The sequence below is a fragment of the Rhynchophorus ferrugineus genome, unplaced genomic scaffold (genome assembly GCF_030347505.1).
Source record: "Rhynchophorus ferrugineus isolate W39M unplaced genomic scaffold, kcgeb_rfMv2 rfM8, whole genome shotgun sequence".
Lineage (NCBI taxonomy): Eukaryota > Metazoa > Arthropoda > Insecta > Coleoptera > Curculionidae > Rhynchophorus > Rhynchophorus ferrugineus.
The window spans coordinates 13,624,685-13,649,056 of NW_027472587.1; the positions used below are offsets into that span (position 1 = coordinate 13,624,685).

The 24,372-nt window shown below is 35.5% G+C and overlaps 1 protein-coding gene across 10 annotated transcripts in view; it reads right to left on the bottom strand.

Annotated features, from left to right (window-relative positions):
• The window catches only part of LOC143200833 (uncharacterized), a 623,832-nt gene that overhangs the window by 450,831 nt on the left and 148,629 nt on the right, over positions 1–24,372 (bottom strand). For 8 of the 10 annotated variants that reach the window (XM_076411561.1, XM_076411559.1, XM_076411565.1 and 5 more), the window contains exon 1: positions 17,900–18,340. The exons of the other annotated variants lie outside the window; for them this stretch is intronic. In XM_076411561.1, coding sequence (XP_076267676.1) covers positions 17,900–17,914 — 15 coding nt within the window. In that variant the 5' untranslated portion in view covers positions 17,915–18,340. Of the gene's footprint in view, positions 1–17,899; positions 18,341–24,372 lie in introns of those variants that run through there. 10 annotated transcript variants of the gene reach the window in all.

Below are 24,372 nucleotides of genomic sequence, written 5' to 3' on the forward strand. Positions count from 1 at the left end.
TCTTCAAACCTGCAGATTGCAAAAACTGCTACACCTGCATTTTATAGAACAGGTAAAAAATAAACCCCATGGGATTAAAGACGTTTATGAGGTGATAATTTTTGCTATCAATAGTTAATGGAGGTTTTAGAAGCAATCGAGACACGAAATTGAACTGAAGACCATAAGAATGTATGTGGAATTATTCAAAGTGTTCTGTGCTAACAAGCTCAGCTTTCCATATTATTCAATGCATTTTGTACCTTACATGCAATGCACTATTTGTGGAAGTTTTTCATTGATGAATAAAATATAGACAAGTGAAAAATACAAATTTATAAAACCAATAAATAATGCAGTAATATCATCAATAAATAAAAAACTTACACACTGTAGCTATAAATTATTTGTAAAGGGCTCGTGACATCCCACAATACCTTCATCTGAATCAGTTTTTATACAGCCTGAGCAAAATTACTCATGAATATATTGAGAATAATGACAAACTTATACATGAGGTGATGTAATCATTCAGAGTTATAAAAGTGACATGTCTAAGATGATGATATTGGTGTTGGAAATTACTAAAAAATATTTTGTAGTATTTTAAAAATATTAAATACATCAAAGAGATTAAACAGTGAAAAGAGATGAAAATATAGTCGACTTTATTAAGAACTAGGACGTCTTTTTATAACTCGTTTTCTTCTTTCACTCGAAAATACCCACCTTTATTCTAGTTTGAAAACCATTAATCTGAAAGCCATTCCAAATTTAAAATAGAAAGTAGTAAATATGACATTCCTTTCTACAAAATAATTTTCATATAATAGTTTCATATACACACACAGACAGTGTAGTGATTTTAAAAGTAATCCTTTGGACACGATGCATCTAATTTTTAAGTAATTACATCTTACTAGTATGTTACAATAGTACTTAAAGTACTTAGTACAATCCTAATTTACAAACTAATGTATTACTACCGTTCTGTTTTTCGTTCTTTTTGGTTATAAGTAAAGTTGAGAGAATCTTCGCACTAACTAGTATTTGATTTTGAGGCTGCTCTGCTCTACTTTTTGTCTAACGTGATGTTTTCAATTTAACCTACAGTAGCGACCTTGAGGCATGTCGAATTTTACATCGTGGAATAATGGTCAAGTACCCAGAAATATAATCCCAGATGTTGAACACGGGCGGGGTGCCAGCAGTGACAACTATAACCCGATAACGAATAGCTGGCGAACCGGAGACTCTTATTTGGGATGTTATTGAAGGGTATTTCGATCATTCACTAACCGATCATCGTTTGGTTGAGACGTGCCACCATCGACTGCCCAAGCCTCATCTCCAGGTAACACCGCTGCAATCCGTTTTATCTATCTTATATTTTCTACATTTTTTATATTTCCAATAGATAACGGTCACATAATGTAAACACCACTGTTTCATTTAATCTTACCTCCATTCACCGAGTCATATAACACCCTAAACTACCGTTAAAATGACCGACAAGGTACTTAAAATGATTCTGCGTGAGGAAGCGGGTATTCGTTAAGTGATATAATTACAGATCTTGATATTTTTTCTACAGCGTTGTCATGATAACTGTGTGGTTGGTAAGATCTTGCTGTGTCTTTTGTTGTTTAAAAGTTGAGAAGGGCCCTAGGTATTCTTTAGAAATGACTCCAACAGTTGCCAATACTTACGTAGTAGCCAATTGTAGCATGTGGTAGATTAAGCCCAAATACCATAGCCGGTCAAAAACATGTGAGGCGTTCAGGAATATTGCATGGTAATATTCCTGTTCTTACAATGTCTCTATGTCAATGTTTTGTCCGGCTTTCCAGATAATTTTTGAAGTTTCGAGTCTATTACACAAAGTTTAGTGAGAAAACAAAAGCGCCATAAAGATAAATCGAATCAATCGCCGAAATAAAGGGATTGATAGTCCACTACTAAAAAAAGTCGACCATTAAACAATTTTGAATCATCATATCAATGAACAGTGCTTCAAACTTATGGACTAGGTATTCGTTTATGCTGATGAAATATATTACCGGTTAGTATTTTAAATTTATATGAATACTGTCGTCAACCCAACGTTAATTGTTTTCTTCTCGAAAATAATTCATAACGAATACTATATTTTAATCAAATATATTTAATATTAACAGTAGTAACAGCGAGTATAAACTATGAAGAGAAAATAAAAACACTTCTGGATAACATAGCATACCAGATTAACACAGCAGACCCAACCATATATCTGGATAGAAACACAAAGCCTAAAATTAAAGGAAATACCGCCAATAACGAAGAGCAATTCTAACTCATTCCTAGAAAACCATAGACCAAGTGCCCAAAGCTCTACAGTCTCTAAAAGACAGACAAGGAGGGCATCCCACTGAGACCTATTGTAAGTTCTATCGTCTCGACTTTGCAACATCTAGGCGGATTCCTAGCAAAACAGTTTCTACAACTATATACCGAAGAAGGATAATCTTTTGTTATCTTAAATGTATATGAATAAATTTGTTTCGAAAAATCTAAAACATTTTATTATTTCTTCAACTCAACATTGATTGTTATCTTCCCTGAAATAATTCATAGCGAATACTATTTTCCATCATATATATTTAATATTAACCTAGAAGAGAATTGAAAAATTCTAATATTGTCGATGCGTGGTACATTTGTATAATTTGACTCAGTGACTAAATGCCAAATTGAACACGTATAAAATTATAGGATATTAGAGCAATGGGCGTATAAAGGGCACAGAACAGCTTGCACAAAGGGAATTAATTTATAGTTATAAAATCGATAGCTAATAGATTCAAACTTACTGGCTGACAGGGATCCGTCAATGTTTCGCTATATTTTTTGTGCTGGTATCGGATTTCCAATTATACAATTAATATCATAGCAATAGTTTAAATTTTTAATTTATTGATATGTTCGTATATATACAGGGTATGGGTAAAATAATATCAACACCTGACATATACTCTATATTTATTTGTTTCTTAAGGTATTGAGCTGCCATTTATTTTAAAACAGTTTGGATCACTTGCGGAATAAATTCGCACAGTGTCTGAATAGTTTCCACCGAAATGTTGTCCCGTTCTTGTACCAAAATATCCGCCATTTGCTTCAATTATGTTGGGGCTGACAATCTACTCTTCATTCCCTGCTCTAAAAAGAACTGAGAAATGATATAATCGTGAAAATATTGCTAAATAGATTGGAACCGCTTATTATTGCCTTGTATAGTATAGAGCACAAAAGTGAGGCTGATTGAGTGAAACTTCCTGAATGTGGGATTTTGATTCAATTCTAACAATTACCAAGATATGGTGATGAGGGGGAAAACAACTAAAGGTGAGTACCTAATTGATATACTTTAACTGCAGGAAATTCTATTGTAGAGTGTGAAAGAGGTATATGTTTTAGGGTTAATGATGTGGCTCGGTGAATGGAGGTAAAACCAAATGAAACAGTGGTGTTTACATTATGTGACCGTTATTCATTGGCTATATAAAAAATGTGGAAAATACAAATAATAAAACGGATAGCAGCGGTGTTACCTGGAGACGAGGCTTGGGCAGTCGATGGTGGCACGTCTCAAGCAAACGATGGTCGGTTATTGAATGATCGAAATACCCTTCAATAACATCCCAGATAAACGTCTCGGGGTTGCCGCCAGCTATTCATTATCGAGTTCTAGTTGGCGCTGCTGGCACCCCGCCCGTGTTCAACATCTGGGATTATATTTCTGGGTATTTTGTAGACCGTTATTCCACGATGTAAAATTCGACATGCCTCAAGGTCGCTACAATGTGTATAAGTGCAAAGAATACACATGAGCCTTTGGTTAAAATGTATGAAGAAAAAATAGTATTAACTGTCGTGCAGATATAGCAAATGCATGAGAGAGAATGCATTGATTAAATCTACTTTTATCAAGGAGGACGTATACAAGTAGTAGGTACATCCTAAGGAGAAAAACCCTCATATCAAAATGACTTTCTATGGTAGCACTGAACCGAAGGAAACAAGAACTAAGTGTAAAAGGTAAATATGCCATCTAATGAAAGTAAAACACATTAATATACAATCGTCAATTAGATAGATTAGTTCTATGGACTACCACTACATAAAAAACGCGCCTAGACCTCTACTTTATAGGTAGTGTGAAAAGTAGTTCAATGTAAATGTAATAAAAGACAACCCTAATCTACGAACTATAATGACTTTATAATTAATTGTAATATAAGTCCTTTGATAATGATATAATAAATTATATTAGATATAATTTTTGTTTCAATATTTTATTTGTATAAGAATTTTGTTATATCAGAGCCAAACTTTTTTTTACACTTTGTGATTCCACAATCTGCCCTATAGGCAACAAGTATTTCTTATGTCTATATTATATTTACATGGCATGCAGAAAATCACTTCATTAAGCGATCTTCTGTATAAAATATTATCTTAATTAATTAGTCTTATTCTAAAGCTTATTCTAAAGTTTAAATATGTACAGTAATTGAATTACACTCGCTATAGGTTCTAAAGGAATATCGCGTTGTATCACTTTATTTGAAATATAGTACGGAGCATCAACAATGGCACGCAACACTTTATTTTGGAACCGTTGAATGATGGACATATTAGATTTGCTAGCGGTACCCCCAGGTGGGTGTGTAGGTTTATTGATACTGTGACTGGATCTTCATAGGATGCTAAGATTGCTGTGTCGCCTGCGTCTGTTGCCACGGTATTTATTTTTGTGGTGGGCAGATCGGCCGTATACAGAAGATACAGTACTGGACCCAGTACACTACCTTGCGGAACTCCTGAATATATGGGATATAATTCGGTTTGTTCATCGCCTTGATTTACAATAAAATGTCTATCAGTGAGATACGACTTTAGTAACTGATAGTCCGGATGAGGGAGAAGTTTCTTTAGTTTAACCTGCAAGCCCGTATGCCATACTTTGTCAAGCAAGAGCCAAACTCGGAGTTAACGCGGCAACATTGTGACATTTTGACGTCATCAATTTAGATGTCGTGGGTTCACTGTTTCAATGATTGTACAATATGTTTTTTGTTCTCCATGTAGATTGTCATATCAATGCGAGGTGACAGGATTCTCCACCTACTGTTGCGATAGTCGCGGGTTCGAATCCTAATGGGGCATGGCCGTTAATTTATATTTGTGGTTGTTTAAGTTATTGTCCTAGGTAATAGTGCAAAATCAAACAATGACAAGAAAAATGATCCCAGTCACGCCAGTAACCAGGCTGGGTAAGACCGGATGTCTTCTAAGATGATTTCTAAGTTGGTTACTCGCCAGTCGGTAGGCTTAATGTCGAGAACCACGGTTCAGAGAATACACGTTAAACTGTAGGTTCAGTCCAGATAAACCCTCGTTGGTAAAAGGATACTTTAAAATATAAAAAAATGTAAGGTTATCGGATTTAGCATTTTAGCTTAACGGAATCTAGCAGACCCTAAAAAATATAGGTCACAAAAAAGGCTCAGATGGCGCGAACGTCGAATTTAGCGAAATTACCATTCAGACAGAGGGGGACGCTAGCGGATGGAAAAAAATAAATCTCGACCGGCGCGAAGAAAGAGAAAAAACCCCGAATCCGAACCACATCGGCGACAAAACGTCATCGCGTACACCTGAAACGCGATCATTTATAACCCGAATAAAATATATAAATTTCATAACTCGAACAAACAGTTCAGAAAAATGGCAAACTGAATCCCGCTTGTCAGAACTTTAAATAAATGACCGAGAAACAATGCCGAATGGCGGACGAAAATAGATTGAAACGACGACCAGCGACGAAAGGTTGTGTGCGTGTCGTATTCGCCGTCTCCCTTTCCGTTATTTTTTTTCCTTCTTCCTTTTTATTTCTCGCTTTTGTCAAAGGGTCGCCCCGTAGTCTGCCACGGCCATTGTAAAATAAATACGGACCGGCTAAATGAATCTGTCCACTATTTGTGCGCAAATGAATAAATCCTCGATAATTTGTATAGTCTAGCCAAAGTATAGTATACTCAAAATAACAGTGAACTAACGTCATCAAGATGTTTAACGTATTGCCTGCTGCAATTTGTAAATTCGTTTTAGATTCAGACAATATTATCCCTGTCATTTATTGTTTGAGATGTTTAAGATGCCATGTTATCTGATGAGTGAGTTCGAGTTTGTAACCAAATTAACCTACAAAACACGCCCGGTTGTCAAACGTCTGTAGCGACCTTGAGGCATGTCGAATTTTACGTCGTGGGATAACGGTCAACAAAATACCCAGAAATATAATCTCAGATGTTGAACACGGGCGGGGTACCAGCAGCGCCAACTAGAACCCGATAACGAATAGCTGGCGGCAACCCCGAGACGTTAATTCAGTGCTCACGAGGGTTGTTGGTTTTAGACGTGCCACCATCGACTGCCCAAGCTTCGTCACCAGATAACACCGATGCCATACGTTTTATAATTTGTATTTTTCACATTTTTTTTATATTGCTAATAAATAATGGTCACATAATGTAAACAACATTGTTCCATTTCGTTTTACCTCCATTCACCGATCCACATCATCTACACTAAACATTCATTCAAACATTTGTTCCTCATTAAATTTTAGTTTAGTGCTGGAACAATGAAGCTACAATTTCATCTCATTATTTCCAATTCATTTTTTTTTAAATTTTTTTTGTCAAAATTTTCTTTCACAATCTTTTGAACTCATAGATATTTTTATATCAAGCAGTGATCAGCATCAGCATCATCAGCGTCTCGGCTAAACATTTCTTTCGGTGCTATGTTTAAATCATAATGTCTTCCTTCGCTCGCCGTCTCCGTCATAATGGCAGACATTTTGATTTGAAAGGCTTTTAGCAGCTTCGGTCGGATACCGTCGTTATTTGTTTTTTCTGAATTACCGTAACGTATGTGACTACGGATTAGTCACAGAGCAGCTCCAGAAGCTAGGTACCGATTGCAGTCACCGTAGACTCATCATGTCTTCGCCGAGGTACCAGAATTGCCAACGTCTCGTCGTCGAAGAAAATAAGCTACCACGTCGTCGAACAATCGATCCTCCCACAGCGTCGATTACGGGAGCCCTGTCCAAAAAAATAGCTTGTTCTCAACGTCGTCGATGGACCACATTCAAGTGCCAAAGCGACGATGAAGTAACGGTATCTGTAGGACCGGAAGATATCAACGGCCGTACCAGATGGCAACCGTACCAACCACAATCGTTTCGATTTATCATATTATTCAAAGCCCTTTTCATGCAGCACATTTTGTTTGGTATATCATTTTTTTTGTATTTGATTTTTTTATACATTTTTGTATTTTTGTTGCTTAAAATAATTGTATGTAAAATTCTGGCAGGGGAGCATTGTAGCGACCTTGAGGCATGTCGAATTTTACATCTTGGAATAACGGTCTACAAAATACCCAGAAATATAATCCCAGATGTTGAACACGGGCGGGGTGCCAGCAGCGCCAACTAGAACCCGATAACGAATAGCTGGCAACCCCAAGACGTTTATCTGGGATGTTATTGAAGGGTATTTCGATTCATTCAGTGCTCAACCATCGTTTGGTTTAGACGTGCCACCATCGACTGCCCAAGCCTCGTCTCCAGGTAACACCGCTGCCATCCGTTTTATCATTTCTATTTTTCACATTTTTTACATAGCCAATAAATAACGGTCACATAATGTAAACAGCACTGTTTCGTTTCGTTTTACCTCCATTGACCGAGCCACATCATTTACTCTAAACGTCTAAAAAATTCTTTAAAATGTTTGTTCAAACCACAGTTATAAGCTGGTATTTGGATTGAGACATTCGGACAAAAGTATCGCAGCTAAAGCTGTAAATTACAAAAGATGCATTGGAGTTTCTCAAAGATCCCTAACTGTGTACTATTCTAAGTAAGAAACCGGTACCTCCATTACACTTCAAGCCGTAAAACCACCGTATGCGGATTGAAGTTGCTGTGAATCAACATAACTTATTGGAATTTGGAGTGTGAACGTTTACCAAAGACGGATTGTAGTAGGTCAGTCTCTTAATCCTAAACTGTTGGAATCTTGAATGTTATTAAAACTTCCATAGAGGTACCTTATGTAAATTTAAGTAGATACAGTGTTAGTTCAAAGATCTTCAACGGCAAGCTGGCGGATCAAGGTGCAGACGATACCCAAAAACAATTTTACCACAACTATGAGGTATCTTCTTCAGGAGGAGGTGTTATATTAGCGTTACAGTCCTGACTATCCGGGCCATGTGAAATGGCCTCTACTTTCTTTGAATAAAATGGTCTTTAATGTAAATTAATACTTTTTGTCTTCTAAACCTTTCCACGTTTTATAACTTATACACTACCGTTGATGATACAATCGACAACATTGTCAAAACGATTTCATCAGATGAATAAAACAAACGAACAAAGAAAATTACTCAAGGCACATCGTTAATGGCATCAGGGGGCGTCGAATCACCCGGGATGCGGTGGTGGAATGAGGACGAGGAGGAGGGGAAGGAGATGAGGCGAGACGGGAAGCAAGAAAGAGGGAGGAAGACAATGGAGAAAAACAAAGGACACCGGCTCTAAACAAATGACGTTCGGCTTTTACGTCAGCTGGCCATCTTACGTCACCGCGAGAAACAACAATAAAGCCACATAATCGGGACAAAAAATCTGGAAACGTGCCTTTAAAATATCACTCATTTTTATTGTTTCCACGCCATCTTTGATCTCGCGGTGTTGATGGCGTCACTTCCCGAGGCCGCAGTCTTTTTAAACGAGACGGAATGAGGAGGAGGAGGAGGAAGAGGAGGAAGGCTGGAAGACTGGAGATGGGATAACTGGAAGGTAATGATGAGTTTCATTACCAACGGGTTGTTTATTTGGAACAATTAATCACATTTACAGGGAGTCACTTTCTTTAACTCTACTGATCCTAACAAACGGAAACACATGTTATTACAAATCTAATTACAGTAGGCTGCCAAAATATTAGGGAGAGTAGTCTTATTTATAGTCTATTTAAAGTATTTTTTGTACATAAGTCATCTAAATGTTTAAGGTATTGCCTACCGCAATTTGTAAATTCGTTTCATAATCAGACAATATTTTCCTTTTCATTTTATTCTAGTTAAAAAGAGACACAATGCTGTCTGATTAGTTAAAACACGTAAATGAATAAGGTCGTCCGGCTGTCAGACGTATGCAAAGTTATAACTGTATAATTAACTGTAGTTTTTTAGATGTACTGTAATAATATAGTAAATTATAATTGATAACATTTTTGTTCAATTATTTAATACTGGCAAAATTTTAAAAGAACTATCAGAAAAGGGTATAAAACTATTAACATTTATATTTAATGCTATGCTACGAATTAATTACTTCCCTAGTATCTGGAAAGTAGCTAAAATATTAATGATACTTAAACCAGGAAAAATACCAGAAGATGTGACCTCCTACCGACCTATAAGTTTATTACCGATAATCTCGAAAGTTTTCGAGAAATTATACATAAAAAAGCTAAACTATATAATAGAAAAAGAAAAATTATTCCAGAACATCAGTTTGGCTTTCGCAATAAGCATGGGACTATAGAACAAGTGCATAGACTTGTAAACAAAATAAACGCTGACCTAAATGCCAAAAGATATTGTTCGGCTGCTTCCCTAGACATATCTCAGGCTTTTGACAAAGTATGGCATACGGGCTTGCAGGTTAAACTAAAGAAACTTCACCATCATACGGACTTTCAGCTACTAAAATCGTATCTCACTGACAGACATTTTATTGTAAATCAAGGCGATGAACATACCGAATTAAATCCCATATACTCAGGAGTTTCGCAAGGTAGTGTACTGGGTCCAGTACTGTATCTTCTGTATACGGCTGATCTGCCCACCACAAAAATAACTACTGTGGCAACATATGCAGACGATACAGCAATTTTAGCATCCCATGAAGATCCAGTCACAGCATCAATAAACCTACAAACCCACCTGGAGCAAATACAATTATGGTTGAAGACATGGCGCATTAAAGCCAATGAATCAATATCCACGCATATAACGTTTACCCTGCGTAGAAGAACATGTCCACCAGTGAATATCAGTCATCGCCAACTCCTCCAAGCAGAGCATGTTAAATATCTTGGTATGCATTTAGATCGACGCCTAACCCGGAAGAAGCACATACTCTCTAAACGGAAACAACTAAAATTATATTAAATATATTGGCTCATTGGGCGCAAATCCAAGTTATCATTAGATAACAAGGTATTGCTGTATGAGTCTATACTCTAGCCCATTTGGACATATGGAATTCAACTATGGGGTACCGCTAGCAAATCTAATATATCCATCATTCAACGATTCCAAAACAAGGTGTTGCGTGCCATTGTTGATGCTCCGTACTATATTTCAAATAAAGTGATACAATGCGATATTACTCTAGAACCTATAACGAGTGTAATTCAACGTGTTTGTGTGAAGTACTTCAAAAGAGTGTCAGTGCATCCCAATGTACTCGCTAATCAGCTAAATATGCGACGTGATAGTGAAATGCGTAGACTAAAACGTTTAACACCACCTGATCTGATTACTGGACATATGTATACTTTAGAATAAGACTAATTAATTAAGATAATATTTTATACAGAAGATTGCTTAATAAAGTGATTTTCTACATGCCATGTATATATAATATAGACAGAAGAAATACTTATTGTCAATATACAAACAAATATATACAAAATAACTTTGAGTGGACTATATGTAATATATAGCTTATTATATTTGTTTGAATAAATCATGTTGTTTTTAAAAGGTTATTTTATCTTAAATAGGTAGTGGTATTATTATTAATATTTTTGTGAAGTGGTAACACAGTATACGCGTATCATTCGTTAATTGTTTGACATTTCTTCTCATTCAATGATTGTCCGTTAATATTCAATAATTCAATAATTGTCTAGATATTTTAGGGTAAAATATTATATGGCTCGGTGAATGGAGGTAAAACGAAATGAAACAGTGGTGTTTACATTATGTGACCATTATTTATTGAAGTAATGTAAAAATATAAAAATACAAATGGTAAAACGGATGGCAGCGGAGTTACCTGTTGACGAGGCTTGGGCAGTCGATAGTGGCACGTCTAAACCAAACGCTAGTCGAGTACTAAATGAATCGAAATACCCTTCAATAACATCCCAGGTCAACGTCTCGGGGTTGCCAGCTATTCGTTATCGGGTTCTAGTTGGCGCTGCTGGCACCCCGCCCTTGTTCAACATCTGGGATTATATTTCTGGGTATTTTGTAGACCGTTATTCCATGATGTAAAATTCGACATGCCCCAAGATCGCTACAAATTTACGGATGTGCTTTTCCGACGAATTCTTTCTAATTTTGAATGGTAATGGTTCCAAAAGTAAAACTTTTGTCGCCCTGGTGAACAATTCCGGGCCGATTGTCTTGTAGAGAGAGTTAAACATCCTGTTAGTGTCATGGTGTCGTCTGATATATCAGTCAGAATCATGGAACGCCCATACATTGTACAAGGGACAATGAAACAAGACCAATACAAGTCATTATTAAAAGCCCTCTTACTACCGGAGATCGATAAATGGTTCCCTCCCGATGACAATTATATATTCGGACAGGATTCGGCACCATATCACCATTCCAGAACTGTTACTGCATATTTGATGAAAAAAAACACTGTTTTGCATTGGCCAGCAGTTAGTTTCAGTAATTTATTGAAACTCTCACCAGAGAATCTTATCACAACCTTCGTATTTCCACAATATTTTTGGATGACCCAAAATGGCTATTACTAAAATGAAAAATGTTCTAGTTTGGTAAATCTTCCATATTATATCGAAACAATCATCTATTATTACATAAACGTGGTTAGCAACACTTTATTAACTATATTTAAAATTCAGTTGACAATGCTAGAGATACTCCTTCCAAATTTTCGAAAAAAAAACTTGCCAAGTATTCCGTTAACTAGGTCAATAGAGACTGGAGTCTCAATATTATTGTCCAGATTCACAAACACGTGTGTAAAAAGCTGTGGCATGGTTGTGTACAATAGATTATTTTAAGAAATAGGTTATAACATCCAAACTAAGTATATACTGTTAACTTATTTCGTCATATATTACTTTTTGTGTTGCCTGGTTTAACTGGAACTAACTGCCATGAAACTAATTAGTTATATAAAATATATGAACTGATGATGGTTTATTAATATTAACAATCTAATAATAATAAATGATATTTATTTATCATACTGAACCATAAATAATTTTGAAAACGTGTCCGTACAATAGTATAATAATTTTCCAGAAAGTACAATTATGATGAAAGTATCACCAGAAAATTTCAAATTATTACCTGTTGAACTATTCTTTTCATACCAAGATAAGGATATAGCTATATAAGGTTATAGATAAAGCTTAGCCAGATATCAATCGCTTGGACTAGGGATGTTGGCCAATATAATAAGTTAATAATTATATTTAATTTACTCTGAATAAATATCCGAAAAACATGGACTAAAAAAATATTGATATAACGTTATATCGATATTGTTTCTGCATCCCTAGCTTGGACCGCTACTACGCCACGCTCTTCCAGGAATACCCAACCAGGGTTGTACTCGGGCTACTTCTTGGGATAAGGGACGGATGCTCACATGTACATATTAAAATAAATACCGTAATAAAAAAAATACTGACAACAAAAGAACGAATAATATATGAAAATCCGTACTGTAAATTGCCACCTAAAAATAGGAACTACCTGCACGTGCCAATTTTAATATAAACGCTATTAATATACCCAATAATAAATTACTCTATATCTGCCAAGCTTATTTTTCTTAAATAATCTCGGTATTTGCCTATGGATGTTTAATTGAGATAACGTCCAAGTGTCTTGTTATTTTAACAAGTCGAGACAACGGATCTATTATTCGCATAAAAATAAACAATCAAAAGAGAACCGGAATACGTATAGTACGGTCTATTTCGAAATAGTTGTCGGTATATTCAAGGTATATATTTAAATATCTGACAGCCGGTTTAGTCTATAAACATCGATCCGAATAAGACGTCAGCTGATTTCAACACATTTAAAGATAAAATATTATGAATGGTTTTAATTGCGATGTTTACCAGATTTAAAAAAAACATAAAAAGTATTTCAGCAACTCCAAATAATAGATCCTATATTTACATTTTATTTACATAACTTGCTGCATCATTTGCGGATTCCACGATGGATATAATCCTCGAAATATATTTTTAAATCGATTCAGGAATCAAACCAATGTCTGGCTTCTTCGGGAAGGCCAGAAACAGTTATCATCACAAGGAACAAAATCTGGCGAGTACAGCGGGTTTTCCAAGATGAGACAGAGGATTCTCATGTTTATATGAGTAGTGACTACTCCGGGCGATGCCCAGTCGACATTCGCAAAACTTCGGCAATTTCCGCCTCATTTGCAACGTTGTCATTTACAAGAAATCATGAGTTAGAATCCGAACAACAGAATGCCGTCATTTTTGTTTTGGAGCTGAAACCTGTCAGATCTCTAGTATCACTGGCTTGGTTATCCGATATGAGCTATTATTTATATAATTTAGCATTGGTATTGAGGCATGTCGAATTTTACATCGTGGAATAAGGGTCTACAAAATACCCTGTCCTGTTCTGGTGGTATCCAAATGTTGTAATATTTCAGTATTCGTATGAGAATGGAGTATTTCCTCATGCCCCTTGCAATTCTCTTGATTTCTTGTCTGTATGGATATCTGAAGCTCTCGATGTAGGTAATCAGTCCTATAGTATCTGGGTGCGCCCACAATACCTCTCAGGACTTTGTTCTGAAAAATTTGTTTTTTATTTATGTTACTCTTTGCAGAACATCCCCATAACTGAACTCCGTATGTCCATATAGGTTTCAATATTTGCTTATATAATAGCAATTTATTCTGTATTGATAATTGTTATTTTCTTCCAATTAGCCAGTACATTTTGCTGTATTTCAATTCCAGTTCTTTTCTTTTCTTCTTTATATGTTCCTTCCAGCGAAGTTTTGCATCGAGATTAATTCCGAGCTATTTAGCGTTGTTGCTATATGGAATGATAGTATTATTTAATGTTATTGGTGCTTGTACGGTCTGTTTATAGGTGAACTGCACATGTACAGATTTACTTTTATTAATTGTTATTTTCCAAGCTTGTGTCCAATTATTTATATTGTCACTTGCCTGTTGTAATTTTCGTCAGGCTTCTTCACTATTCTCTACGACAGCTATAATCGCACTATCATCAGCAAATGTAGCCATCGTGATATTTCCCATTTGTGGTATATCACAAGTGTAAAGTAGATGAAGCATTGGTCCCAATAGACTTCCTTGTGGTACACCTGCTTTAGCTTTTTTTATTGTAGAGTAAGCTTCTTCGAGTTTGACTTTAAACATTCTGGTTGTAATGTATGATTTTAATAGTTCGGTGTGTTGTTTTTAGTATTTTCTCCAACAATTATTATTGCAGTATCCAAACCTTATGAAGGCATTGTGCTATTTTCCATTTAAGAATATATCACAATTTTTGAGTTTCGTAGGCTTTTTCAATAACACTGTTATTTGTGGACCAGGTCAATTAGCTTGTTTAAACCTAAAGTGTGTTTATTAGTTTTTTTTTCTCTATGAACATTCTAGAAATACAATCCCAGATGTTGAACACGGGAGGGGGGGGGGTGTGTTGCCAGTAGCGCCAACTAGTACACGATAACGAATATCTGGTAACCCCGAGGCGTTTATCTGGGAGATTATTGAAGGGTAATTTCATTCATTCAGTGACAGACCAGCTCTCAATTCAGACGTGCCACCATCGACTGCCCAAGCCTCGTCTAAAGTTAACCCAGCACCGCTCCCTTTTATCTACGTGAATTTTTCACATTTTATATTACATCAATAAATAACGGTCACACCAAGTAAACGATCACTTTTTCATTTCATTTTACCTCCATTCACCGAGCCATAGAATATATCCTGAAGTATTATATGGAATTCTTAGTTTATCATTGTTCTACATAAACTGTTATATTACTTGAGTTTGTTCATTAATTTCAGATGTTACAGGTAGGGTTAAGAATATGTTGATTCGTATACACCTTTTGTATTGTTTATTGTATGTTGTATTGTAAATAATACTCTGCTGAATATGTCCCTCTTCGGAAGATTCTGAAGGATCTTGATGAATAAAGAATATTTCCTATAACTATAAATTATTTAATTAGTGAATGTGCCTGTGACCTACTGAGTGATGTGCCATATTAAAATGCAAAAAAATCAAATATTTAAAGCAAATATATTCAGTAAGGAGCACATAAATAAATATGAGACAATGGAGATGTCAATATACAAATATTAGGGGGTCGAAAATTTAAAATTCCAAATAGAAAGGGGTGCCACAGCCAGAGGTCTGAATAACAAACATAGACATAATTCACACCGTTGAAATGAAGATATCGGGGATACAATTTGAATATAAAGAAGGTATTATCCCATAGGATAAAATATAGAATTCCTTAAATATACTGATAACGTTATCGCGATTCGAAGATATAATCGATTAGTGGGGATGTTCTATTTATATACGAGTTATGATAAAATATAGACTTGCATAAAGTTGCTTTAAATATTTAACTTTTATTTATTTTACTGTAGTCAGAACGCTAAATAATTATCGTTTATTGTGTAACAGAGTCAGTTTTATAATAAAGGTAGTATAATTTTAGTTTAAAAAACACCAAGATCTTGAGTTGAGTGAAATGTTAACCATAAAATCGCAGCTCAAAATAGAAACACGTATTGGTGAAAAAGGTTTATTAATTTACTTTAGATTTCGATCGATAAGATATTAAAAATGGGTACCCAAAATGCAAAAAGTGCAAAAAAATTCCACCATTTTATATAAAGCTGACAAATCGTTTCTAAGTCTATGTAAGGATGGTCAAGGTTTCCAGTACCTTGAAGCAACATATCACCTAACTAATTGGAGAAATAATAGAAGCAAAAAATTGAAAAATACAAAAAGATTCTCTTCTCAATTTTTTTGATTCATTTTGATAATTTTCGCCAGTAATCCTGTTGTCTTTGATATGCTATTTTTCATTCGTTTGACAGTGAAAGACACAGACAGTCCTAGATTTACTGGTCTTTGACCATTTTAAGATGTTAATTATAACAAATGTTTATAATTTCTAATTGAAAATAGTATTCCGTGAAAAATAAAAATAACTTGAAATATATATACGATATATATATTTTCTTGCTATAGCTATAGCTCCATTTAAAAGCATCAATATGAGTACGAGGAAAAAATAATTTCGGTTTTTCCTAATAGATGATTTTAGAGCAGCGTATCTGTAGTGGAAGTGACCCAATGAAGCCGTACAATAGTACGTTTGTGAGACAAAAATCCATAGAATATAAGTAGCTAAGTGAAAGCAAGTGTCGCAGGTGGTTGACTCATTTTCTTTCCTAAAATTTTGATACTAACTCCTCTCTTAATACTACTCCCTTGACGGCCGCTGGTTGACAAAATTTGATGAAATTCTCGAAAATATCGACGTGGATCAACATATTTCATATCGCGGCACCATCAAGAATCTAAACATCGATCATAAAACAACCTTTTACTCTTTAAATAGTAATGGATACTAAAGGAAGCTCCCTACATGGATTCAACAAGAATTATCAGTGATGAATTTATGCAAACAGTTTCCATTTGTGAATTTTTGCTGAAGCTAATCAAAATCGTTAATAATGATAATAACCTGGGAGAAATATCATGGTCGAACTCTAAAGAAGCTTTACAAATTCTTGCAACGATCACATTGACGCCAAGGAAGATGATATTGCGTTCGTGAAAGGCTTGAAAATAAATTATTCTTAAGCTGCATAAGTATGGCCCTTGCTAAGAAAAAAATTACAGAAATTGCCTAATAAGTTCTAATTGATTAACCGTAAAACCCTACGTGTATTATAAAGAGGTTTCTAACGTGATTACTGGTTATTTTGAAGATACTCTCAACTTGACCTAAAACGAAGATATTGAAAAACATAGAAACACAAACAGTTCTTCGATTATTTACGCGATGACCTCGAAATAAAATGATTTACGAAGTTAACTAATATATGGCCATAAAACATAAAATAAGATGACTAAATGACAGTAAAGTAGATGGAACGTATAATTGGACAACATTAAAGCTACTGGATGTGCAGGATATCAGAGGATTGAAGCTAACCAAACCACGTAAATTTGTATAATGTATAAATGTTTAATCTTAACATTATCTTAAGTGGTTTAATTTAATTTTAATTTTGGAAATACATACTGATGTGTTTATTCCACACTCGTACTGCTTCTATATTGATTCAAGTACGATAGAGCAATAGTAATAAATGGCATATTTAATGTAGAATGTGTTAAAAATTTAATCTACGAATATACCCACTTTGAACAATATGTAGAAAAAAAAATTACTTTTATTGCAACACATTACAATGGTACAGCGAATGAAATATTGTCTTCTGTGACATATTTATTGTTATTTACTATAACAAAATTACTTTAAGAGTAATATTCACTCAATTCATTTATGACTCGTTAGGACGTTCACTATTCCCTAAACCTCAATTTCTTTCGCGAAATTTACCACGTGAATCAAATTCTTTACCTAATTAGACGTACATTACTTTTGGCCGACAATCAGAATTCAAATTTAATGAATGACTTGGCATCTCTCCGTCACAGCTCTACTCACATTTATTTTACTCATCGTGCCTCCGAATAATCCAATGCCAGTGTTTGTTCCTATTTCTAGCTACTAAACTTAAAACACCACACACAAAATAGCACTACTAATTAAATAAAATCGCGCCGGCCGCAGAATTCGAAGCAGAATAACGCGTTGAAGCACTGAAGCGGTTTCTCTCCCTTTTGTTCTAGTTCTTCGTATTTGATCGTATATATCGATTCAGCCAGTCATTTGACTTCGTATATATTTTGATTTACACGTCATACGGAACGGACCGCGTAATCACGTTAACGGAAAAGTTCAAATCGGCGACGCCGCGCGCCGGACTTGGCGTCGGCGTCAAATGGACTGTCGTCGCGACGCTCGGCATCGGTAGCGTCTGCGACGTCGGGTACCACCTGATCGCGATGGACGGTCGGTCGTTGCGTGAACGATGCAACCGGATACGAATTTTCGCCTATTGCCGATCGTTCGGGAAACGAAACGCGTATTAGTCACGTGGTGCATGCCCCGGAGGTTCGGACGGTTTTCGCCGAAACCCGAAACAGAGGCCCCGGGTGATTCACCAGGAAAATTGCATGCGTGTGTATACGCGAAGTTGTTTTTCAATGGCAGAGCTTCATATTTCAACATTCAATAAATACCAGATTAACATATGATTGTTTTTTTGTAAGAAATACTTTTATTTCTTGGTAAATGAAATACAAACATTCAACCAAACATTATAATCGTCTCTAGCTTGATAATATACAAGGTATTACAACAGCGATTACAATAGATTCGTTTAAACTATGTCAATAAGATAGTCCTCGAGAGACTCTATGAAACTATATATTTTCTAGCGTTCGGAAATATCGACTGAAAATAGTCGAAACAGTCGATAGTCAAAAAACTAGCGAGTGAAAATAGTAATTACTATTTTCAGTCAAATGCACGGTAAGACTGTTTTGTTAAATTCGCAATGTCAGACGAAGATGTCCGAACCCTTTCCTGCATCACTACATAGTATAAAACAAAGTCGCCTTTTCTGTCCCTATATCCCTATGTGCGCTTAAATCTTTAAAACTACGCAACGGATTTTGATGCGGTTTTTTTCAATAGATAGAGTGATTCAAGAGGAAGGTTTATATGTATAATACATGCATAATATACTAAGGCAACATTGCTAATTTTAAAGGTTTCTAGCGTGATGTCGTAAATTAACCTATTTTTTTAGGCTTATTTAGCAATTAGCAAAAACGCTGCCTAACCCTACGAGTTAGATCAAATTAATGTACTACAGTATTGTACACCATAAAAAGGTCTACAAAAAAGTCCGCGATGGTATATGTTTATCTTTTAGGGATAACCCACATTAACCATTTTTATTGTTTACTTTTTACGTGAGAAAATGGCTTATTTACGAAGCTATTTTAAGCAATACGGCATTAATCCTTATCGAATTAAGTACCTTAAATACAGTGTGCAATTAATATAGATCAATATGGTTCCTTACAACATGTAAATTAAACAAATATTTTCGGAGATATTACAAATTTAAAATTTGCGTTTAAAAATGTGTAATGTAATAAAAATTGTATGAATTTAGATATTCCAGAGATAGCAGGAAATCTTCATAGTAAGTATAGGGGAAGAGGAATTGTTTTACTCCAAATTTAATGCGTGCAGGCCAAGGGCAGTAATGAATGAACCAAAAATACTGGATCGATTTTAATCATGTTTTCATTGAGTGACATAGGCATATATATTTTATGCCCGTGCAAAGTCGGAGCGGGCCGCTATGTTTTTATATACAACGTTCATATTTTTTCTGTAGTGTATTTAATTTAGTATCAGCATTGCACCCGTGCGAAGCCGGGGCGGGTCGCTAGTAAATGTATAATTCCCTATGTTACCTAATAATAATAATTCCTATGAAATGGAATAATATCCCACAAATATTTTATCGCATTTTAATATGCTAATTGCTATTTTCTAATATAATCTAATAAAAAAGTAAATAATATATATAATAATACTATATATATATATATATATATATATATATATATATATATATATATATATATATATTCCAAGCCTTTTGGTAAGATTTTCATGAAAATATATTTTTAAAATGTTTAACCAAAAGTTTTGAATATAATATATATGAGGTATATTCAATTTTTAAAGCCCCAATATAAAAAGCATATTTCTCTTGTGGCTCTGATATTGTATTTTAATATTTAGAAAAAGGGAGAGAGACATTTCGGTTGGAGGTGACTCATTTCAATACTGGAAATGATATTGTCATCTTGACGAAAAACCCTTGCGGCATTTGGTTTCTTTTGCTATAGAGAAAATTGAAAAATAACTTGACAAATACATATATAGAAATGTGATATGTGTCTTATTGCGTTTAGATATTATTTCCAAAGGTATTTTGACTGTTTTGGTATCAAGTTTTCTAATTTCCTATTGTCTTTTGTTATATTTAACGCTAATTGATGATATTTATGATAATTTTATAAAATTATTTCTTATACAAACACTAGTATCAAGCACCCTTGATATGATTCACTGATAATAACGATATATTTGCTGATACAGATGTGTCCAGAGGCTTTCCTTGCAATATAATTTACATTCTAGATCCATATAGCTCAAGTTTCAACCGCATCCAGTTAGAGCAATTGCGAGACTAGAATAGACTTACACAGGAGACGACGGCTTAAGTAATAACCCAACAATGAGTAGAAACAGATTCTCAGAGAACTTGGGGTTCGATACTGCAAGTACACGAAGCGAGAACATAAAGACTGATCGTTTGTCTCAGATCTAAGAAAAATTTTTGAACTTTTTACCAAAAAACTGTCAAGATACTTTTATTCCATAAAAATCCTTACAATCGATGAATAAATAGATTCATTTACAGGATGATTTGCCTTCCACCAGTACATTCCTTCAAAACCGAAAAACTTTATTCGCGAATTGAGCCTTTCCTTAGTAAAAGGCAACTTGCATACAAAATGAGAAAATCGGAAGCTTCCAAAAAAACCTGCCCAACAGTATCAGTAAATAATTGGAAGATTATTATGAAAATGAAAAGGAATATCCTGCAAAAAGGCCTAATACGATACAGAGAGGCAAAAATTCTAAAAAAGAAAGACAGAAAAACTAATTACACATATACAAAATATAATTTGCATATAGTGCGATATGCATGGAGCACGCTGATTCTTATAGTCAAGACTGTAATAATTTGGAACCCAGAGACCTCAATTAAAATTAATGAATACTACATTTAATTACTGTACAAATCATAGTTTATGCCTTGTTAAATCTTAAATAAAAATAAAAACTGTGGAGATGTAAGAGAGAAAACAAGGTAATACTTGTTCAATATTTATTTTCCATGTGGTTAATAACAGTTTCTTCAATTATTCTAATACATTCTTTAATTCTTCTAATAATAGTTTCAACAATACTTATTTCAATACTGCTTCTTGTTGTTGATGCACTGTATTTTATCGATGAAGCTCCTGCCTCAGGTTCTTGGTGATGGCGGACAAGGCTGGCCCAATAAACCCTTTTCTGTACTCCGATTCGTTGAGAAATCATTCCAACCCCGATAGAAATGATTTCTCCAGTTAGAAACTTCTCACGCTGATAGAACACGTGCCTTTTAGAGTCTTAAGGAATTATCGGGAATTCCACGATCTCAGATCTTCTTGATATTTACGATTATGGGGGTCATAGGGTATAACCTCTGACAGGGTTTCTCTAACAACATCTCTAATGTCATATAACAACTCTAATGTATTAGACCCCTAGACTATACTACAAATATTACAATACCTCATGGTTACAATGTAGAAATAATATTCGATGCATAATATTCACCAAAAAATTTGTGAATAGGGCATGCCACACCCCACTTAGTATAGAACAGGTTGTTTAGTAACCTGGTGCAGGGAAGGTTAATTCGATAATATATAGTGCAGCTGGCAACTTTATCAAGAACATCTGGTGTATCATCAGCTAAAGTGGTAATTGTGCTATAATAGGTCAACTTAAAAGTCCCCAGCCTGACACATAGATGACGTTATCAGAATTAAATATGTACTTTAGTTAGCCCTAACCCTCAAAAGATGCACGTATAAATTTGACGGCAGTCGTATCATTAGTTTGCGAATTATAGCATTTTGAGTGCAGCAACTTTTGTTATTGTCGAAAAAATGGATAAAAAGGAATTTCGCGTGTTGCTATAATATTACTTTTTGAAGGGAAAAAATATATTTGAACCAAAGGAGATTGCCCCAGGAGAATCAACCATCTAAGATTGGTATGCTAAGTTTATACGTGGTGAAATGAGCACCGAAGACGGTGAACGCAGTGGACACCCAAAACCGGGTGTCCGACGAAAACATTTAAAAAACCCACAAAATGATTTTAAATGACCGTAAATTGAAATTGAATGAAATAGCAGACACTCTAAAGATATCAACTGAACGTGTATATCATATCATTCACTAATATCTGGGTATGAGAAAGCTCTGTCGAAAACTTACCGCGCGAACCCAAAAACAACGACGAGTTGATGATTCGAAGCAGTGCTTGAAAATGACCAAGCGCAATATATACCCGAGTTTTTGCTTCGATATGTGACAATGGATGAAACATGGCTCTTTCATTTCACTCCGAACTCCAATCCACAGTTATCCGAGTGGAGTGTACACGATGAACCCGCTCCAAAGCGTTGAAAAACCCAACGGTCGTCTGGCAAGTTTATGGCATTTGTATTTTGGGATGCGCATGGTATAATTTCCATTGACTACCTTGAAAAAGAAAGAACCATCAACCGCGACCATTAAATAGCGTTATTGGACAGTTTGAAGGACGAAATCGCCGAAAAAAGGGCCGCATTTGAAGAACAAGAAAGTGCTGCTTCACTAGGATATCGCAAGGTGTCAAAAATCCATGAATTGGGCATCGAATTGCTTCGTCATCCACCGTATTCTCCAGATCAGGTCCCCAACAACTTCCTGTTCTCAGATCTCAAGAGTGCTCGCTGGGAATAAATTTTGTCGAATGAAGAGTTGAAACCGAGGCCTATTTTGAAGCAGAGGACAAATCGTACTACAAAAATGATATCGAACCTCGTGGAATGGTATCACCCTTGGAGGGAATTATGTTGTATAAAAAGAAACTAATTTTTTCAAAAAATGTGTTTTACTATGGTAGGCCGGGGACTTTTCAATTGATCCGTTATATATTAATGTTGTGGGGAGATCATTGATGCAAAGAAAACAGAACACTGACCACAATATTTTATCAAAACGATTGAATAATATAAAAACCTGAGACATTCCTTAACAGAGCTAAGTTATGAAACAATATTTATTACCTGTTCTTAACGTGGAGAAAACATGTTTGCCTATGTTGAAAATATATTAATTGGTGCTGAAAACTCGGCGTTAATCCACACGACTAGGAATTTATAGTTTCCAACGTACGAACTCCTCATCCAGACAAAACATAACCGCCTCATTAATAACTTCGAGTTTCGCGTCTTCCGCCTCTCCTTATCTCCAGGCGAAAAACTCTCCCATTGCTGCAAAACAACAATCCATTAGTTACAATGTGCTAAATCCTCCCTCGCCCACTTTCCCTTTTCTCGCCGCGTCCCAAAACCGTACAACACCCTACGAAATCCGCCCGGTCCCCCACACCCCCGCCCCGCGTTTTCCACTCCAATCCGCCATCCATTCCACTTGTCGTAGAAGAAATGCGTTATCCAGACGCGGCGGCCTGACCGCGTCATCAATTAAACAGCGGTCTTCGGGTCCCGAAAAACGTTCGGCGATGGTCGTAGTCCGTTCGTTTTGACAGGACGGGACCGCCCCCGGGGACCGCAGGACAAGCGGGCGACGTTGCCGATTGCCCCGTGTCCGGACAATCGGTTCCATTATTCATCCGGTGGGCAGGTTCTTTTGCATCCGGACGGGGTTTGGCAATAAGGGTCGTATGGCATTTGTTGTCTTTGAAGGAAACGACAAAAAACGACCGGGGAGTTCGTTAGTTCGTCGTCGTCGGTAATTAACTGGTTTTCAGATCGTTTCGGTTTTATTTTATGTCCTTGTTTTATGTAAATAACTTTATTTAGTTCTTATCTACCTAGAATTAGAATGGGCATGTTGATTATTATTATTTTACAACAGTATTGCTTATATTCAAATGATTAATTCCTTTCAGTCAAGTCAGAAAGGCTCAACACACACTGAACTGTTATATGGGATACCTTCTTGTCATTTTCTTGAACAAAACAGTGAATGATCACTTTTTTGCACGTATATTCTTCTATAGCTTCGCAAATCGCCTCTGAAAATACTATATTATCCCAATTGTCCATTTTCGATGATTCAGAAGTGGTAATTTTGATGTCAATGACAAAGAAAGACCTGGAGAACTAAAAAAGCTCGAGTATAATGAATTGGAAA